The 18,401-nt window shown below is 48.0% G+C and overlaps 1 protein-coding gene across 1 annotated transcript in view; it reads right to left on the bottom strand.

Moving 5' to 3' along the window:
- LOC149354083 (nose resistant to fluoxetine protein 6-like) overlaps positions 1-18,401 on the bottom strand; it is a 267,897-nt gene that overhangs the window by 55,889 nt on the left and 193,607 nt on the right. The window contains exons 6-9 of the mRNA XM_089577449.1: positions 16,865-17,035; positions 14,086-14,179; positions 9,603-9,695; positions 4,830-4,998 (exon numbers count right to left, since the gene is read on the bottom strand). Coding sequence (XP_089433575.1) covers positions 4,830-4,998; positions 9,603-9,695; positions 14,086-14,179; positions 16,865-17,035 — 527 coding nt within the window. The remainder of the gene's footprint in view (positions 1-4,829; positions 4,999-9,602; positions 9,696-14,085; positions 14,180-16,864; positions 17,036-18,401) is intronic.

The raw sequence follows: 18,401 nt of genomic DNA, 5'->3' as shown, positions 1-18,401 counted from the left end.
CTTAAGCCCTCTTGTTCCCTTGTTTCATTTGCGTTTTATCAGCATTTTGCATCACGTTTTCTGAAGCAGGTGTCATCACGGTAGTTATTTATTTTATTTTTTTAGATAACATTGCTTCAAATTTTCTCAACAGTCATGAAATGCAAAGCGTGGCAAGAGCATGAATCTGTAGAAAGTCAGCGTTACGAAGTCAATAAAAAATAACTGCCGGCAGGGGCCCTTGCATGCAACTTCTGGACAAAAAAATGAAAGCAAGCCAACCGTGGCCCAAACTCCTGACACTGATTCGAGGCACCTATTCGCACCACACATAATCCACTTGGAAAATGGGCCGAGATGAATTTTTCGACTTTGTAGAATGTAAGGATAACGGTGTTACGTCTCGCCTTCGTCGTGGGGAAAACAACAACATGGCAGCAGCGAAACGCCGACAAACCCCGAGACGCGCGTTGGGTGAGCGCCTGGATTGCCACGGAAGCCGCGTCCGTCTGCCCGGTTGAGCGAGCGTTTCCCGTACACCGAGTGTGAACGCGCGTTCGAAATGCGCGCGAACGCCGCTCATGGACATTCCGGCGTCTGCGCTACGTGGATGGCATCGTTCCCCTCTCCCAGAGCGTGACGACGGCGTGATCTCTCGGGAGTGAGTGAGTGCGTCTGTGTCTGTGATTGGTGCCAGTGAAACCCGGCCCCCATCTAGGGACCCTAGGGAAGAGAACTTTTAAAACCCCGGCAGCGGCACGGCCGAAGATCTCTTTGTCATCATGGTCTCCTTTTGAGCTGTCGTGATGCAGCGTTCCTGCAGCTCACTTGTAAATATTCCTGTATAAAGTCCTCTAATTGTCATTTCCAGCAGCCTCGTCTCAGACGTCCCTCATTCTCTCTCCGGCACACGACCATGCTACCTCGTCCTTAACAAACTGGTGGCAGCGGTGGGGTGCTGCTACCTCGTCCTTAACAAACTGGTTGGCAGCGGTGGGACGCGAATCATCGGACGCCACCGGAGAGTTGCGGACAACGGGACGCTGAGCAGCAGAACGGCGAGTCGGGGGCAGTGCAACAGCCCTTTGTGATGACTGCATGGTTGCCTGCAGCAGCGGAACGACTGCGCTGGATTCTTTGCTGCGAGGTTTGGTGAGTGCGGGACTTTCTTCTGCTGAGTTTTGCCAGGCTTTTGTTAGTGTCAGAAACAGAGCTGGTAATTGGGTTGTCGTTGCTGCTGGGTTAGTTGCAGCAAGACAATAGTGGGCAGTAGAGAAGGCAGCACTCGGAGCAGCCATGGATTTGAAGACGCTGCGCAAACCAAAGTTACTGGAACTTCCGAAAGAGTTGGGTCTGGAGGTATCAGACAAACTCAGAAAACCAGAACTGCTGAAGGCTATTCTTGCGTTGGAGGCTGAAGATGACGAGCTTGCGGAATGCCTTGAGACCATTGAGGAGAGAGAATTGGCAAAAAGAGAACAAGAGAAAGAGGAACGCGAGCGTCAATACGCTTCGGAAATGAAGCGTCTTGACATAGAGATCGAACGCGAAAGAGAGCTGCGCGAACAGGAACGCGAAAGAGAGCTGCGCAAACAGGAATACGAAAGAGAGATGCTGGAACGCACGCGTGAACTTAACGCGATCAGGAGTATGAGAACGCGATCTCGCTTAAGAGTTTTCAGAAAAGGGGAAAATTTCAGAACTTTTCTAGAAAATTTTGAAAGAATTTGCATGGAGGAGCAGCTAGACGAGGATTATTGGCCAATTGTGTTGATGGGATTCCTCCCATGTGAACCTTGTAATGTCTGGGCGAGGTTGTCTGACGAGGATGCCCACAACTATGCGATAACCAAAAGTGCGCTCCTCCGATACTTTCGTATTCCCGCGGAGGCAGATTTGGAAGGCCAAATTGACGGTGGTAAGCTACACCGCGATAGTGTCAGGGACCGAGTTAGAAGCTCCGCTCAGTCGCCGGATGACACGCGTGCTGTGCAGAAGTGGCGGCATAGGACAGGTTTGGTCCAGGAAAGAAAGGCCACTTCGGCAGCGAGGACCGAGGAGTTCGGTCAAGCAGCTAGCGAAGAGTGCAGATCCACAAGCCGCGAGGGCTCGGGGGATAATGTAGACACTAAGGCTAGCAATGAGGAAGAGTGCAGATCCGCCAGCCATGAGGGCTCGGAGGATAATATAGGCACTAAGGCTAGCAATGAGGAAGAGTGCAGATCCGCCAGCCGTGAGGGCTCGGGCGATAATGTAGGCACTAAGGCTAGCAACGAGGAAGAGTGCAGATCCGCCAGCCATGAGGGCTCGGGCGATAATGTAGGCACTGCTAAAAATAAGGAAAGGGGCAATGCGTTGGTTTTGAGCCCAGAGAAGCATGCACTTTCCGGGAAGGAGGCTGATTGCTGCGATCGAGAAGGTAGTACCCAGGACAATAACGCTACGTTAGCCGAACAGCGTCTCATAGTTGAAGTTCCGGGCAAGAGCGTTAGGGTATTAGGATCGATTAGCAAGCCTCAGGGTAGCAAGTTATGCCCAGCCGAAATTAAAGGGCAGTCGGGACACTTAAGTGCTGCGACACGCAGTGACTCATCGAAAGAGCGAGCCGATAGTTCGAATTCTAGTAGAAAAGGCGGCTCGCTGCTGAGTCAAAAAGCTGATGAGAAGGCTGAGTGCCCCGCGAGAAAGGGAGACGCGCAGGACGGAACAGCTAAGAAAGTTTCCGGAAGGCGACCGCGCGCAAGGAGAGCCATGCGAAAGGGCAGTCTGGACAGAAAGGACAAAGGACGGGCCCAAAGCATCGTAAGGGTGAAGGCCGGTCAACCATGTAATGCTCCAAGACTGTCATCGCGGCACGCCAGATGCGATAAGCGCCGTACAAAGGCAAGGCTGGCTAGGCGTGTACAGACAGTGCGAAGGCCACCTGACCCATTGTGGGGACGCTACGGTAGCAGGACGCGTAAAACTCGCAGCGGGCCGCAGAGGACGCCCAGCTACCGCATGGAAGAACGCCGCAGAACGCGTTCCAGTCGAAGGACATTGCCGAATCGAGAGAGTACACGCAGGCGTTTGTTTCATGCTCGACCGTCCACCCCTCGCATTCAAATGTTCAGACGCTACTCGGGTGTTGGAGACACGCGGCCGGTGTGCGAAACAAATCAATGTCGCGTGGCGTCTGAGGCTCGCAGGTGTCGAAGCGCAGTTAAGCCCTTCGAATTTTGTGAATTGTCGGCTGCTAAAGCCACTGTTGGTGTGCGTCCGCGCAGGGCGCGGCTGAAGAATAGGCGACCCCTTTGAGCCGCGGCGCGGCTCGCTGGCAGCGGATTCCGAGGATGTCTCCGCTGTTTACTTTTTCTTTTTTAAACCATTCCTGCAGACAAAAAGTTTTGCAGAAAAAAAAATTGAGCAGGAATAGGTTTCCGACGCGTTGTTTGCATTGAAAGCGTTTCTTTTGATATTGTTTCGAAACATGCACTAGTGGTGCCCATGTGTAGCAGCGTCCGCTAAAACGCGACGTGCAAGCCAGACGGGCCATTTAGGCCACTAGCATAAGCGCCTGGAGTCGCTTGATTTTTTTGGAATTTGGGAAATTAAGGTGACTTTGGCTTCGATGTTGAGCGAATCTTTGCGGGGATATGCAAGGTGACGGCAGTATGCTGCTATGCAGAATGAAATGTTGTGGTCATTACTAATCGGAATACATCACAAAAAGGGGAGTCTCAAAGGTAATGCCGGTAGCTTAAATTGAGGTCCCTAGCGCAAGAGTCAGCATCATAGTTGCGGTTTGCTGGTCTTTTTCTTCCTGATGTAGGATTTTGAACCAATTGGTTTTGTTTATTGTTTTAAATTTAGATGCGCTTTGTGGTGTAATGTGCCGATCTGTGGGAGTTTTCTGAGTGCTGCTGAACTACTCCCAGTGATTAATTGGCTTTGTAAGAGGGAAAGAGCCTGGCATCGCTTAGTGGGGATTGTGTCGTGCTTGCTGACTGAGCGGTTGGGTTTTCGGCGTGGTTCTAACGCTAGCGGAGCACGAGTCACTTTGCAGTGCCCTTTGGGAACCTGCACATGCGAAGGAAGACTTCGGGGTGCTCTGAGCTCCAGAACCGCCGAGAGACAACTGACTCCGGTTGAGACCAGCCTCAAGCGACATCCCTCCGGACAGCGGATGCTGTCCCCTGTCCATCGGGATCTCCATCCCCCGGCGGGGCAGTCTGTTACGTCTCGCCTTCGTCGTGGGGAAGACAACGACATGGCAGCAGCGAAACGCCGGCAAACCCCGAGACGCGCGTTGGGTGAGCGCCTGGATTGCCACGGAAGCCGCGTCCGTCTGCCCGGTTGAGCGAGCGTTTCCCGTACACCGAGTGTGAACGCGCGTTCGAAATGCGCGCGAACGCCGCTCATGGACATTCCGGCGTCTGCGCTACATGGATGGCATCGTTCCCCTCTCCCAGCGCGTGACGACGGCGTGATCTCTCGGGAGTGAGTGAGTGCGTCTGTGTCTGTGATTGGTGCCAGTGAAACCCGGCCCCCATCTAGGGACCCTAGGGAAGAGAACTTTTAAAACCCCGGCAGCGGCACGGCCGAAGAGCATTTTGTCATCATGGTCTTCTGATGAGCTGTCGTGATGCAGCGTTCCTGCAGCTCACTTGTAAATATGTCAGTTCTTGTATAAAGTCCTCTCTAATTGTCTTTTTCTAGCAGCCTCGTCTCAGACGTCCCTCATTCTCTCTCCGGCACACGACCATGCTACCTCGTATCTAACAACGGGATCATAACTGGAGCCATTGAATTCAAGCTTTACTTGGGTGGTAGACAATGTGTGAGAATTCTCTGGCCGACATGAGACGTACCCTTTCGTGCGGCGCAACGAAGATGTTATTGACGAAGAGGACGTTGAGCCACCAGTTGTCGTGGCAGTTCTGCGCCACAGTCTCCATGGTCTCCTTCCACATGGGGCCCGAGCCGATGACGGGTAGCAGAATAGCGACCATTGTAGCTAGCAGCATCGCCACCACTGCCCTGCATGCAAAAAGGAGATTCAGTAATTCGACTCATGCAAGCAACTTGACTCCATACGTGTTTGCTCATGCACTCCGTTTATAGCTAAACAATACTGCTTGGCTCATTTCGAGCTTCAGTTGCAAGCTGGGGCAAAACTCAGGACCAGCTTAGTATATAAGTGAATTGCGCAACAACTTAGACAGGACACAGAAAGAAACACATACAACAGTTCACGAGCGCAACTACCAACTGACCAGCACCTGCTCTTCTTCTGTAGGTCTCGGCAGCAACAATCAACACTCCTTCGCATGCAAGGCTGAGGGCGGCATTCGGTGTGTCCGTACATCAGCAACTATATATCAGCGAGAATAGCGTATTTTCATTCAATTTATCAGTCAACTTCACCACTGACTCCATTCAAGATTTTTTTCCTTTATCATTCTTTCAAACGTGTAAGGAGGGGGCTTGCACAAGTGCATAGGTCCAGCCAGCCCCGTGTCACACTGCGTTGGCCCTGGGTGTAAGTGATGGGGGGGCGCCGGCAAATCCAGGACCGATTCCTTGAAGTACAACGCACGCAAAGATGGTTCGTGACTGACTCGCTTCAATGATTCTGGCAGTCAGTTTGACGTGCGATAAGAAGCGTACCGGGCATTCACGGACTGCTATGACGCGGAACATGCTTTGAAGGTTTGTCCTCTGACTTGCTTATAGGAGGGGGGCCTTCTACTACAGCGCTACACTAGAACAGAATGTAGTGGTTAGGTAAGAATCTGAAGGACAGTAGATTGACCACTTCACTTTTTGTTCCCTGTTTCTCTGTTTAACTTTTTCTGGTGAAAGAAACGGGAAAAAAACACTGAATAGCCAGTCACAGAGTGGGCCTCTACGCCAGCGTAAGCAGTGATCGGTATATCACAACGCTTGGGAATCGCGCAAGCACGAGAAGAACAGCACACTACGCCCACATATCGATCGGTGTTCTAAAATATAAGATTAACCGCAGGGGCCCACGGCATGTCGATGTGGGCTCGTAAGCTTAGTTTGATATACAGTAGACTTGAATGTTCTATCGAACTATGCTCTTACAAATACTGACTATTCTGCTCGGATGTAGAAGCATTCGCAGGCATGAATTCTCTTGTCCCTTATGCACGATACCGTGTTTTTATTACATCTGTATCATGTATAACACCTGCCGAGATGTCAGTTTTGACCTCTGCCTTGGCAGGCGCTACATACACCTTTTGAAATATATCCTTTTGAGCGGTGCCATACTTCAGCTGAGGTACGGCACCAGCGTTCTCATTGGCAGATTCCACTAAGGCAGCTTACTGGGCATGCGCGGCGGCGTCCAAAATTCATGTGCTCTTGGTCAACTTGAAAACAGTGAAAAGACCTATGAGCTAAGGCGGTAAGTTTTAACTAGTCTTTTTGCATGCTTTCATAATTACTTCAGTTTTACAAAGTGCAAAGCTTCGTTCCCAGAATACAGCGTGTTTTTCCACTTGTAATTTTTTTACCCGTCTAAATAGTAAGCACCTTGACGGCTATTAAAATTAGCGTCTTTTTCTCGTTTCAAGTAAGGGCCAACCTGCCTTTCCTTTATTTCTTTGTTGTATGAGGTCGCCATTTTCAATTCCTTGCAAGGCGTCATACCTTAACTACGCAATCAGTAGTTTCGTAATCTCTGATATGCTGGAAAGACAAATTCTGTCTGTGCCATATGACGTGACTGCTAAGACTTGGCGCATGTGTTATTTATGAATAATGCATTCAAGGGCTGCTCCCAGATGTTTTCACAATTCCCGAGCAGAAAATCTTCAGATAGAGTCTGCAATTTGAAGCCTCATATTATATAGGGAAAAGACAATAACGTGGCTGCAATTACACCTGAGTAAAGTGCGGTCTTATTGCTTTCTTAAAGTCTGATTTGTAGGTCACCAATTCATTTGCATAATTTGAAGAACTAATTAAGAGGACATGATAAAAGCGAAGGTCCATGTTTGGTGCCACATTAGTCAATGGTTCATTCATCAAAATCAGCTCATTCATCATCATCGTCATCGACGCTGTCGCCTCCTCTGAACGAAAAGCAATATGCAGCAGAGAGATTCAGCACAGGAGCGAAGCCGACTTGAAGTTTCAAATTAGGTAATTTCTGCAGGCCCGCACAGCACTAGGCTTTTTGAAAAAAACTGCGAAGAATGGGTGTAAGGTGATGCCCTTGCGCTGTGGGGAAAATAAAATTTGGTCCTGTACTCAGAACACTGATGAATTTCACGAACTTCTGTTACAGCTTGTCTGTGATGCACAATGTCATAACATAAGTGGCATGCTTGACAATTCCATGTAACGCCACACACTGTTGTACTAAGAAAAAGTGCAAGGCTGTTCGAAATTCCCTTGCCTCACCAACAACGTGAGCACTGCAGATACATTTTTCAGAGTGCAAACTCTTCCATGTAAACTGGTTTTGTAAAGTTTCGTTATGCTTTGTGTTAGGTCGGATTTTATTTATTGTATACCCCGAGTCAAAACTTTGTCTAGTGACGTATCGGCGGAAAAGTTTAATTTCACCGCCGCATTTGCACACCGCCTGCCCCATATATGCTGCCCAATTTCGACTGTGCGAATTTCATAGCGCACAATTCAACCTCGCGCAATGTGTCCTGGTAGAAAAGTAAATTTTTTGTCGTACTCGCACTCGATATACTTTTGACGCCGGTTGTGCATTACTTGTCCATATGGTTCGTCATCTGCAATCCTGTTTTTCAGTTTCTGCACTACATAACGCATCGTTAGCAAAAATTATTGCTCGTTTCTCATTTATTTTTCTCATTTGCTCTCATGTCGTCTGCCTGGCATTTTGAAGTGGCACATGCATTTCGATTGTCTTCCTTTATTTTATAACTACTGGCTGTTGTATTTCTCTTAAAATACTCGGTTGTGCCGGGTGCCCAAAGACGTCACGGCAACCCTTGTCACTTCTTCGCCTAGGAGGAGGGCAAGATGTCCCAAAAAGGTTTTAATGGGCACTGATGTGTCGATTTTACTCTAGCAGGAAACTCGCTCCCGAAACAGGACCTACTGGAGATTTCGGGGCACTTTCGAAATGTTCTCATTAAATCTGCAACCAACCGGTTACAAGCTGATGGGCTGCACAATTAATGCAGCCTTCTGCCGTTGTACGCGTCGACGGGGTCGATTAGAAAAACAGCAGAGAAACGTTTGGAAGAGGTCCTTCTTACGTTGGACCCACTCTGCGACCTCTGTTCTGGAGTCACAGTGCCTCTGAGCCCGAAACATAACGGCGAGAACTGTGTTTTCTTTCTTTTCAAATGTATCGTGCAACATCTTCTGCCGTGTTTATCTTTTTAGCTGCGTACGTTCGCTCAGGTAAACATGGATTGTATTTGTGCGCCACGTGGAGGCTCTTTTTTGTTTTGTTTTTTACAGCGGTTTGTTAAAAACGCCATGGCAAAACTTTGCTTCACTGGCAAAACACTCTCAAAACTATAGGCCCCCGGTGTTCACTATCCTACCCTTCACCACCTAAGGTTTCGATAGCTTTGTTTAGAACCTTGCGCAACAGGTCGAACATTCCATGCTCGATAGATAGCTTTAATCAACATGTATTGCTTCTTATTGATCAATACAAAGCTTCATTGAAAATTGGTCAAATTTTTTAAGGGAATCCCCCAAGGTGGAGTAGATTTGTAATAAGGGAGTAATTACTCATTGGCAACTCCCCAAACGCAGCCTTCAAAGGAAAGCTACACAAATTTCTAAGAAACTTCGAAGTTAAAGAAAAAATTCGTCTTGGTCCGGGGTTCAAACCGGCGTCTACCGCGTAACCGCAGCAGTCCCTCTATCAAGTGAGCTAACCGGGACGACAAAGTTATGGTAGGGCGAGAGCGAACTAATAAATAATTCAAAGATGGAACAGTGTTGCCAAAATGTCTAGGGGAATCCCCAAGATGGAGTAGATTTGTATGTTGCGTTGTGTTGGGTTTAATGTCACCTAGGCAGCTAAGGCCATCATGCGCCAAGCAAAAGGAATAGATTTATAATAAGGGAGTAAATATCGTTTGGATTGCAGATGAAAAAGCTTAAATACAAACGAATACAAAGCTTTAAATAAGTGTCGCTGCGCACTACGAGAGGAATTTTGTAAGCGCGAGAAGCCGAAGTGGTTTAATTTTCCAATTCTCAGCACAAGGAGACATTGAAGTGACAACGAAAGGCAGGTGTTCAAAAAAGGTGGGTGAAACAAAGAAAGCTTTCCAACCGTGAGTCTTGAAGCTTCTCAAAGTGCATATAGGCAACCAACTCTTGAGTCTGCAAAGCGTCATTAGGCACTTAAGAAAAACAATGCAAAACAGAATTACTTGAGCAGAACAGCACATTATACGCACGGTCTATTCATTATTCAAGTTGAGTCCACGCACCTAAATATATCTGTCGTTTGTTTACCACTAAATGATATGAAAATACATGCTATAGAGTGTATATTCATTCGCAGGAAGAAACGACGTACAGGAGGTGAAGAAAAGAGAGTATTATATGGCCAACAGAAGCAACAGCAATGTATACATTGAGATACTGGAAGAAGCACGCACCTGAACGCTTTGTGAAGCACGCTGAAAATAGGCTGCCTCCGTCTACCCGTCGACTCGTGGTCCACAAGGCCGTGGTAGCCAAACAGAAACCCACTGCGACGGAGAAACCGTGGGAAGAAAGCACCGACAAGGGTTAACAGGAGTGAAGTCTCAGACACAAGTCAGCACTGGAATTATGGCCCGGCCTATGAGAGTGATTTAGGAAGTCTTTTTCCGGCGTAAAAGCAGTCCGCATTTTGCAGGTACCAGCCATTCGCAAATTGAGCATCGGTGTGAACCACTTCGAAAAGTAGGCCCCTGCTTTTTATGTTGGCTAATGCACGAGTAACAAATTGTTGGAAAATTAATTGTAGCATGCCAACGCTCACGCGTCCGAAGCACATTAGCTCACATTAAACGGGAGGAGTCGCATGAGGAAGTCTAGAAAGGAAGGAGCGAGGAGTCGTTTGTTATGAACGTGATTACTATTAGTCTTTTCAGGTGGATGATGCGCGGCACTTGGAGAAAAACCCAGAGAGGGTTTCCTTCTGGCGCTGGTCTGAGCAACGCACCATACGGCGAGCTCAACGGGACCACGCCGTGAATCGGAAGCGAACATTCACTGCATGTCTTCGTCACACTTTCCAACTTCTGTCTTGCGTTTCTTTTTTTCCATCGTAGCAACCACGAAAAGCGAGAAGGGAGCGGGAATTCACAAACCATTTAACGAATGCACTGTGAACGTATTATTCACCTGAAAGACGTGAAACTTGGTCGCGTTATGTGGCCGTCTTAGCGGAAAGACGCTCCATATACCTCATGCCTAAGGTTTAGACTTTTCGGTTAAATCAGAAAACAAAAATATAACATTATCCCTGATACGTTTTTCAAAATTTCGTTTCAACCGAAAAAGATCAGTATCTTTGGAATGGAATGTATTGCTGGCCGGCTTTTCAGTCCGAGTTACACTCAGTAAAATATGAAGATTAACCAAGTAAGGAAACCAGGGGAGGGGTGCCACTGTGGTATTGTTGGATATGTAGAGCCGCTGTGAAGTTTGAGGTATTGCTCCCCTAGCTTACATGCCTGTGCTGACTGGGAAGCGTCACCTCCTTGCCGCCTTCTAGCTGAGCAGTGTTTGTTCACTATCGTCAACCGCTTATAGCAGTTAGGTGCTTAAGTACGTTTGTCAACTGCATGTAGTAGACTAACACGAAACCGTGCATGGGCGTCACGGAAAAGTATCATGTTCTGGCTAACGCGATGATTTAGTGGCAGTTCTATCCCTGCTACCAACGCACAGACCATGTAATGCTCCGCCCTATGTCTCAACCCTGCGTGGCAACCAAAAGATAACATGTCAACCTAGTTCTTGGAAGTGAACTTTCACTTCCGTTTTTGTCTGCCAGATGCGTTTTTTTAATTCGCGTTACATTTTTATTGGTGATACAATTTCTTCCACAAGCACAGCTCCAATAACTATCATTTGCAATTAATTACTATAGCAAATAAACTGTTCATGCACACAAAAATGCCAGGATAGGCTCTAAGTGACTTTTGGCCATAAAGGATTGCCACATGAAATCACCGAAAAAAGTTAGTCACTCATTCGTCGAAAAAAAAAAGAAACTAAACTTGCGTTCGGAAATCAGCACCGAAAAAATCCGCCGAATTTTCAAAACGTAAAATCCGTAATTCCTACCCCTACTTATGCCTTATATGCGTGAATCAGAAAACCACTGAGAGAGACGAGACTCTCTTCTTTGAAGCCCAGGCATCAGAAATCATTGGTGCTTAGTGCACTTTAAAACAATGACAATTAGCTCACAAGTGATCGTTTATCAACAGAATTACGTGACAGCAAGAAGCGACAGCGTGAATGTAAATCGAGCTCTCTTTGCCAATTCTCTATTCGGAACCGCATTAACAGTACCGCATTTTCGAAACGGGGATTTTTCGGCTGCGTTCTGTTCTGCGAAACCAGAAGCGCTTGCTACTTTGCTTCGCAAGGATTCTAATAAGCAACCACTTCGAGTGTTATGCATGGGGAGTTAAGAAGCTTTACTCAGTTGTATGACAAAAGTTTGACAATTTATATTAGGTTTCGGTGCTTGCCACGAACTTTCAGTCGATATTATATTGTATTATAGCGACGGTTTGAGTTAACTAGCGCAGTCGATCTTAGTTCGGTTACAATTTCGTTCTAAATAACAAGCATGCTCTGATTGCTTCATGCCCTTTGCATCAGCACTCGTTTTCGGGCCGTTCTTTTCGAACTGCATGCTGCAGCCGTAACGGCTACCGCAGTGGCGGTGTCATGTGACCCGTTTCAAAACTTTAATCACTTGTTATCGATAATAAACAAATAAAATATGCATACTTTATGGTATGGTCAATAAAATAACGCTCCGATAGTTTGATCTCCGGTATTGGCAGTAGGAACCATTGCGGCTCTTTAGAGAAACATACCATGAGGGCACAGAGGTGATGAAGGCAACAAAACTTAGCCCTAGATAATTGCAACTGCGAAGATATTTACAAACATATTTCGTTTGAAACGTTTCCTTTCTGTTTTCATTCTATCCAAGAATTCATGCTGGCGTGTTTACCGAAGGCGGTTTTGCAAGCCAAAGCCTGGAGACATGGACTGAACTTTGGTTTCATTAACAGTTGCGATTACCGCGGCTACATGATCACTCATTCTAGAGTTGCAATCCAAAGTTTGGTGAAGATGCGCTTGCAGGTTAAACACTGCACAGGGGCGCTGTCTCATTAGGAAAGAGGGCGAATGATAAAAAGAAAGCCATTGATAACAAAAATAAATTTCACGTGCCCAAGGCGCGAGAGCAGCAGTGAGGCCCCTCATTTTAACCTCCTCTATTGCTTTGACGTGCACAGAAAGTTAAGTACACCGGCGTTTTCCTTTTCCCATTTCGCCTAAGCAGAAATGCGGCTGTCGCGACCGGGATGGAATTCGCGATCCCAAGCTGATTAGGGAAACGCCATACTCAGTGAGAAAACCGCGGCGAATGCACTGTCTGCAAAAACTCCGCTATGTACAAAAAGGCCTGGGCGCGAATATGTGAAAGTATTTTTTTTTTTTTGAGTCCTGGTCATTCTCATCTTCTCGCTCCTCCAGTCCTAACTTTCGCGCCGGAAGAGGGGACGACTGGCTGTCTGCACTGTTGCCAGCGGCGGCGGCCTGTTGATTGAGACGTTTCAAGTAGTTGCCTACCGGGGGAAGAAGCGGGAAGCGGTGAGTCGCTCGCGGAGGACCAAGCCCTTCCTATAGCAGCGAGAGACAAACGCGCTCTCATTTCCGGCCTCCGTGGCGCGCTCACGCCCCCGCTGTCTCCGCGTACCCGGCGGCTCTCTCCGTGAAGAATGGGCTTGTGTGCACGCTTCGCTGCAAGGGCGGCCGCCTTCGGCGAGCGGCTGCCAGGGACACTTTCTAGCCGCGCTTCAGCCCAACCTAATCGACCTGGTGCGTTTTACTTGGGTACTTACTTTGCGCAGTCGGAACAAAAAAGAAAAAGATTTCAACCATTCTATGCTTGCACACGAAAACACAAAAACACCTAAGATATAGCATTGTCGTTTGTCAAGAGAGGAAAGTTAGAGGACCTGGTACAGTATGCCATGGCATGATATGGTATGGCACAGCATGGTATTATGTGGTATGGTGCAGACAGACATTCCAGACATGCGTACTTGACAACGTAAGTAGTAAGAGCTAAGGCTCCTAATAGCACCCGATGCTCAACGTCCCGTAGCTGCACGGTCTGCAACAAAGAACGCCGTAGTGGCGGGCTTCGGATTTAATTCGACCACTTGGGGTTCTTTAGCCTCTACTAACATAGTACAGCGCACGGGAGTATTTGCATTTCGCCTCCATCCACAGCGGCAGCCGCGTCCGGGATTTCGTCCCGCATTTTTAGGCTCAAACAGCTGACAACCCCCCCCCCCCCCCCAACCACTGGACCACCGAGGCTGGTAGAGCAAGAGAACCATTGGGGTGTCAGTTAGGTAGTTATGACGATTGCGTTTTGGTTTGTCTTCGTATGTGCGCTGCAAGAATTGTTATGTGCGTTCCAAGCTCAAAATGCCTTGAAGTAGTTTATGTCTTTTTTATTGTTACATGTGGTTTAGTGCAGGGTTGCAGCAAAGCTGGTTGAAGTTTCGAATAGACGTCTTGAACCAGCTGTCTCTTTAAAGTAAGATTTTTCACCGCGTCAGGATGTTTTTGAGAGATGCGCCACCATCTGGTGCCCACTCAACTCCCCAGCCACAGCCTCCCCCCCCTCCTGTTGTGGGTCAGGCACAGAGTACGCTGCCCGCTCCGGCACTAATGCGTTTTTATTGCAGAGCAGTACGTATCGTGTGCGAGAATTTGGGTATACATGAGACGCGAGCTCCTCGAAACGGCCGCCCCCGAAGCTTGGCCACCGACACTGCGCGGTCGGCTACTCCCGAGGCCCGCGAGACGCGGGTGGTGGACACTCACTTGAGAAAGATTAATGTGTCCGTGGCCAGCGTCGAGTTGATGACTATCTGAAAGGAGAAGTCCTTGGCAAAGCCCACGGCAATCATCAGATTTCCTGCGTTGCAGAGGAGAAGGGGGTGGGGCGAAGAAGAAGAAAAGAAGAGAGAAAAATTACAAACTATTCAACGGGTGCGGACGACGCAGCCTCGCATTCTAGGCACGGAGCGACGGAAACGGGAGTATGCTATTTCTCTTTCGCTCCCTCTTTAGCTACTTCTTTGATTCATCTTCAGTAAGAATGAAAAGAAGAAGATGATATGTGTAGCTACAAATGTCACACTATGTCCCATTGTACGGTGAATGATGGAGCTGGTGTAGACGGCTGCTGTCTTTATTTTCATTATTGTTTTAGGAATCTTGCGATGCAGCAAAGACGACACAGGCGTCCGCCATCTATTTCTTTCGCGTGCAACTGAATCTGATTTCATGCGATGAGCAGTAATTTGTTTTCTGCTGTGCCTAGCATATGCCATGCCAAAAGAAGAAAAAAGATGGTTTGGTTTGGTTTGGTTTATTGGGGTTTAACGTCCCAAAGCAACTCAGGCTATGAGAGACGCCGTAGTGAAGGGCTCCGGAAATTTCGGGTTCTTTAACGTGCACTGACATCGCACAGTACACGGGCCTCTAGAATTTCGCCTTCATTGAAATTCAGCCGCCGCGACCGGGATCGAACCCGCGTCTTTCGAGTCAGCAGCCGAGCGCCGTAACCACTGAGCCACCGCGGCGGGGCAGAAAAAAATATCACTTCCTGCTTGGAAAGAAAATATTTAAGTGCATCCAAAAAGCAGCCAACATTGCTACCTTTTATAGCAGCCTTGAAAACAATCGTCTTTACATTCTGCAATAATGCGAATAGTCCAACCAGCCAGATAATACTGAAACCTAGGCGCATGCGTGCGGAGACGGTTGTCTTCTGCTAAGATGCTTCGAACACTTGGAATGGGGCATACCATGTGAAGCATCTGTCAACTACAAATAATTTCGCGCCTTGCTCTTAGAGATCTTATGCATTCACTGGCTGCGAAGCTAAAAACAGGAAAACAAACCAAAGGCAATCAAGAAAATACGCCGTCGAGATTTCTTGAATGTCGGTGACGCCCAGTCGCACCCGTTCTTCAGCTGTGCGCTTCGATTTGCCCAAGTCAAGGCTACCAGTGTCAAATATCCGCGTTTCGAATCGGTTCCAGCGGTCCCCATCAGCAGATACGCCTGGGCGCTCGACTGCTGCTTACGCCATTCGTATACAGTGTATCGGAAGCGCCGATCAAATGATGCGCGGCTAGAGCACCTGCATGGCAACCCATTGCGCAACACTGTACTCTCTTCCAGGCGATGTTATTGCGCAGTGATGCAACCCTTTCATCCGCGTTCCGCATTTATGGTGCACTCTCTTTTTTTTTCGCGCGTCCACTTGGCCGTCGTTAACTAGCATCGTCTCTGCTTTCCCTTCTCTTCTAAGCCTCTGGGGTGTACGTTGTCTTGTGTGGCGACCAGTGTTCGGCGTGCATTTTTGCCTTCTTTGCAGTATTCCCAGCCTCGCGTGTCAGTGTTATTCGTCGCTTTTTCTTGCGTTACTGCAGCACACGCAGGCAGCCATCCATAGAGCAACGAGGCTATTTTTCTTTCTGCCTGTCGCATAGCCGCGGCCGGTACCGAAACAAAGAAAAAAATCGCTGATTATTATTCCGCTGCTTCATGCGCTACATTGCTCTCGGAAACTGAGGCTGATTGATTTTGGCTGGGGCCAAAGCGCCAGAGTGCCGTTCACAGTGACACGCAAATACCAGAGGCGTCAAGTGCCCGTCCGCACTGATTTCCGTACGGACACTAGTTGTTAGGTTCGCGGCTGGACAGAAAAAAAAGAGAGAGAGAGAGAGATTGTACGGCTCGCCGTCGCCTTTTACGCCTTGTCCTTAGCCCAGCCCTAAGCTTCGTAGCCCATCGGGGCGCTCGTCATATGGACGGGACGTATGGAAGACAACTATACTAAGACCTAACTGGGCTTCGCTCGACTAAAGGCGAGTCCTCCAGCGACATTTCTGCAAATCCTTAGAGAGGCCCGCTTCGGCGTAGATTGAGTCATTCGTGGCCCTATATTTACGTATCAGAGCTACGTTTGCTGCTTGTGTTATCACGGCGCTGTTATCTTCGCGCCTCCGACATCCCATCGGGTGCCACTCAAGTGCATTTCTCGTCTGGTTAGCCTTTCCTTCAGGTTGGCCGCACTTCCATCACCCGGCTGTCCCCCGCGCTTTCTCCGACGCTGTAGACTGATCACGTTAGGTGCGCGGAAGTGACAGCATCAGTGCATAGAAGACAGGAGACAAAAAACAGCCGTTCCAAAAAAGAAGGAAAAAAGAACATCCTTTTCCTTTGAAGTCAGAACTTCCGATGCACTGCAAAAGCTAGGGAAATAAACAAAAGCATGATAACATTATACGAGTAAAACGGCGACTAGTATTTATTACATGAGGTCTGCTCTTTATTGAGCGAATATGTAGTGCACAACGTTGCCAGACTACAAAACAGAAAAACTTAGAACGAGCAGTTTGTTCTGCACCTCTCAAATAGAAGTTACGCAGGTACTTACTTTCCGGCGCACAGCAACAGACCGGATATAGTGGCACGACCTAGGCCTAGGAGTACCATGGATCTACAATGTGCAGTTCGACAATCACTACAGCAGCGACATCTACTCTACGGGCTGTGTTCACACACAAGGAGACTGCCGCATACATACGGAAGAACTGGTAGTTGACGAAGAGGAAGATGTGTCCCAGCATGAACCACAACAGCGTCAGCGAGCGCAGACCGTGGAGCGCGCTGAGTGGGCCCAAGCTTGTCTCGGGACGAAACACACTGCGCAGGCTCCGGACCATCGAGAAGGACGTCGTGAAGCGGGCCAGCAGCGCTGCGTTGCGACAAGAGCGAGTGGTTAAACGTACAGAGCTTCTCAAAATTACCTAGAGGAGAAACACGGTATACAGAGGGCAGGAAGATGGAATCCTTGACAACACAGGCCAGACAAAGACGATTCCTCTTGTCGATACGTTGGCTGGCGGACTACGGCTCTCCCCTCGATCTTGCTTAATTTTGTTTTGCGTTGTCTACAGGAGAAAGAGGCATCGCAGTTGATGCGAGGTTCTGAAAGAGCGCTTCATGATTCATCCGAGTAATTCCGGTGCTTCAGTACATACAGAGCTTTTGTGTTTCGAATTTTCTATATGCTAATGTTTCGCTCTACCGCTGCACCCTGTGTACCCAATGTGCCAGGCATTCTATGACGTGAGAAGTTCGTGTATTGTCTTGCCTTCATTTCCCTGTGCATTACGACCTCTGTTACTGCATTCTGTTCATTGCCATTGTGTTGCCATTTCCATACTTATAGCTTGACCTTTGTATTGTTTACTGACGTGCTCATTATGCTCCAAATACTCCCATCGCTTACCACGTATCATTTGTCCCACTCCTTTTGAAGTAAAAAAGAAGCTAACTTACTTTATTCGGCGTCCTTATGTTCCCAGTTCGTCACTTAATACGTCGTTACCTTTTACTTCCAGCCCCGAAAGGACGTATGCTACTCCCCTGCCGTTACTGGTCGTTTGCGGGTTCGTGCGTCGCTCTTGAGCTTCCTGAACTTTTTCCTGGTTTCCTGTCTGCGCGTTTGGTCTCTGAGTTCCTGTGTGTTTGTGCTCGCTTTTGTGTTGTATCCTGCTTCCAGATTGCCCTTTCCTGTCACTGCTTATACCACACTCACCAATGCTTATGGTTCTGTATTGTGTATCCCTACTAGTTCTTTGTTTCTAATGGTGCCTTTATGGATGCTTTCTTCGTGTCATTGTCACTTGCAGTTCTCCACCCCGAACTATGAAGCCAACAAACGGCACCGAACAAATATGGGCCCCGCCTACAAGCACTCGACGCTTCCGCATGCGAATATAAAGCTGTACGTCTCGCAGAATAAAATGTAGTGTATTAGATTTGATTGTATTTTACTGTATTGTGTTGTACTGTACTGTGTTGTACTGTATTGTACTGTGTTGTGTTGTGTTATCTTCTGTCGTGTTATCTTGTGTCGTGTCGTGTTGTGAACTTCGTATTTGGCTTGTCTAGTGTATGGCCAAAAACGCACGTGGATTCCGTTTATAAGACAAAGCTGCGCCGCGGTAGTCTAACTGCACGAAAGTTAAATTATTTTTGACCGTATGTTTGTCACTATTCGCGGTGCACGTTTGTAGTAAGCATGCACCGCGGTGACCAATGTGACGCTTATTCCT

This window comes from Amblyomma mixtum, chromosome 3, assembly GCF_055824585.1.
Source record: "Amblyomma mixtum isolate Tamu chromosome 3, ASM5582458v1, whole genome shotgun sequence".
NCBI lineage: Eukaryota > Metazoa > Arthropoda > Arachnida > Ixodida > Ixodidae > Amblyomma > Amblyomma mixtum.
Note: the sequence above shows the minus strand (reverse complement) of the source record. Positions and strands in the feature narration are given on the sequence as shown.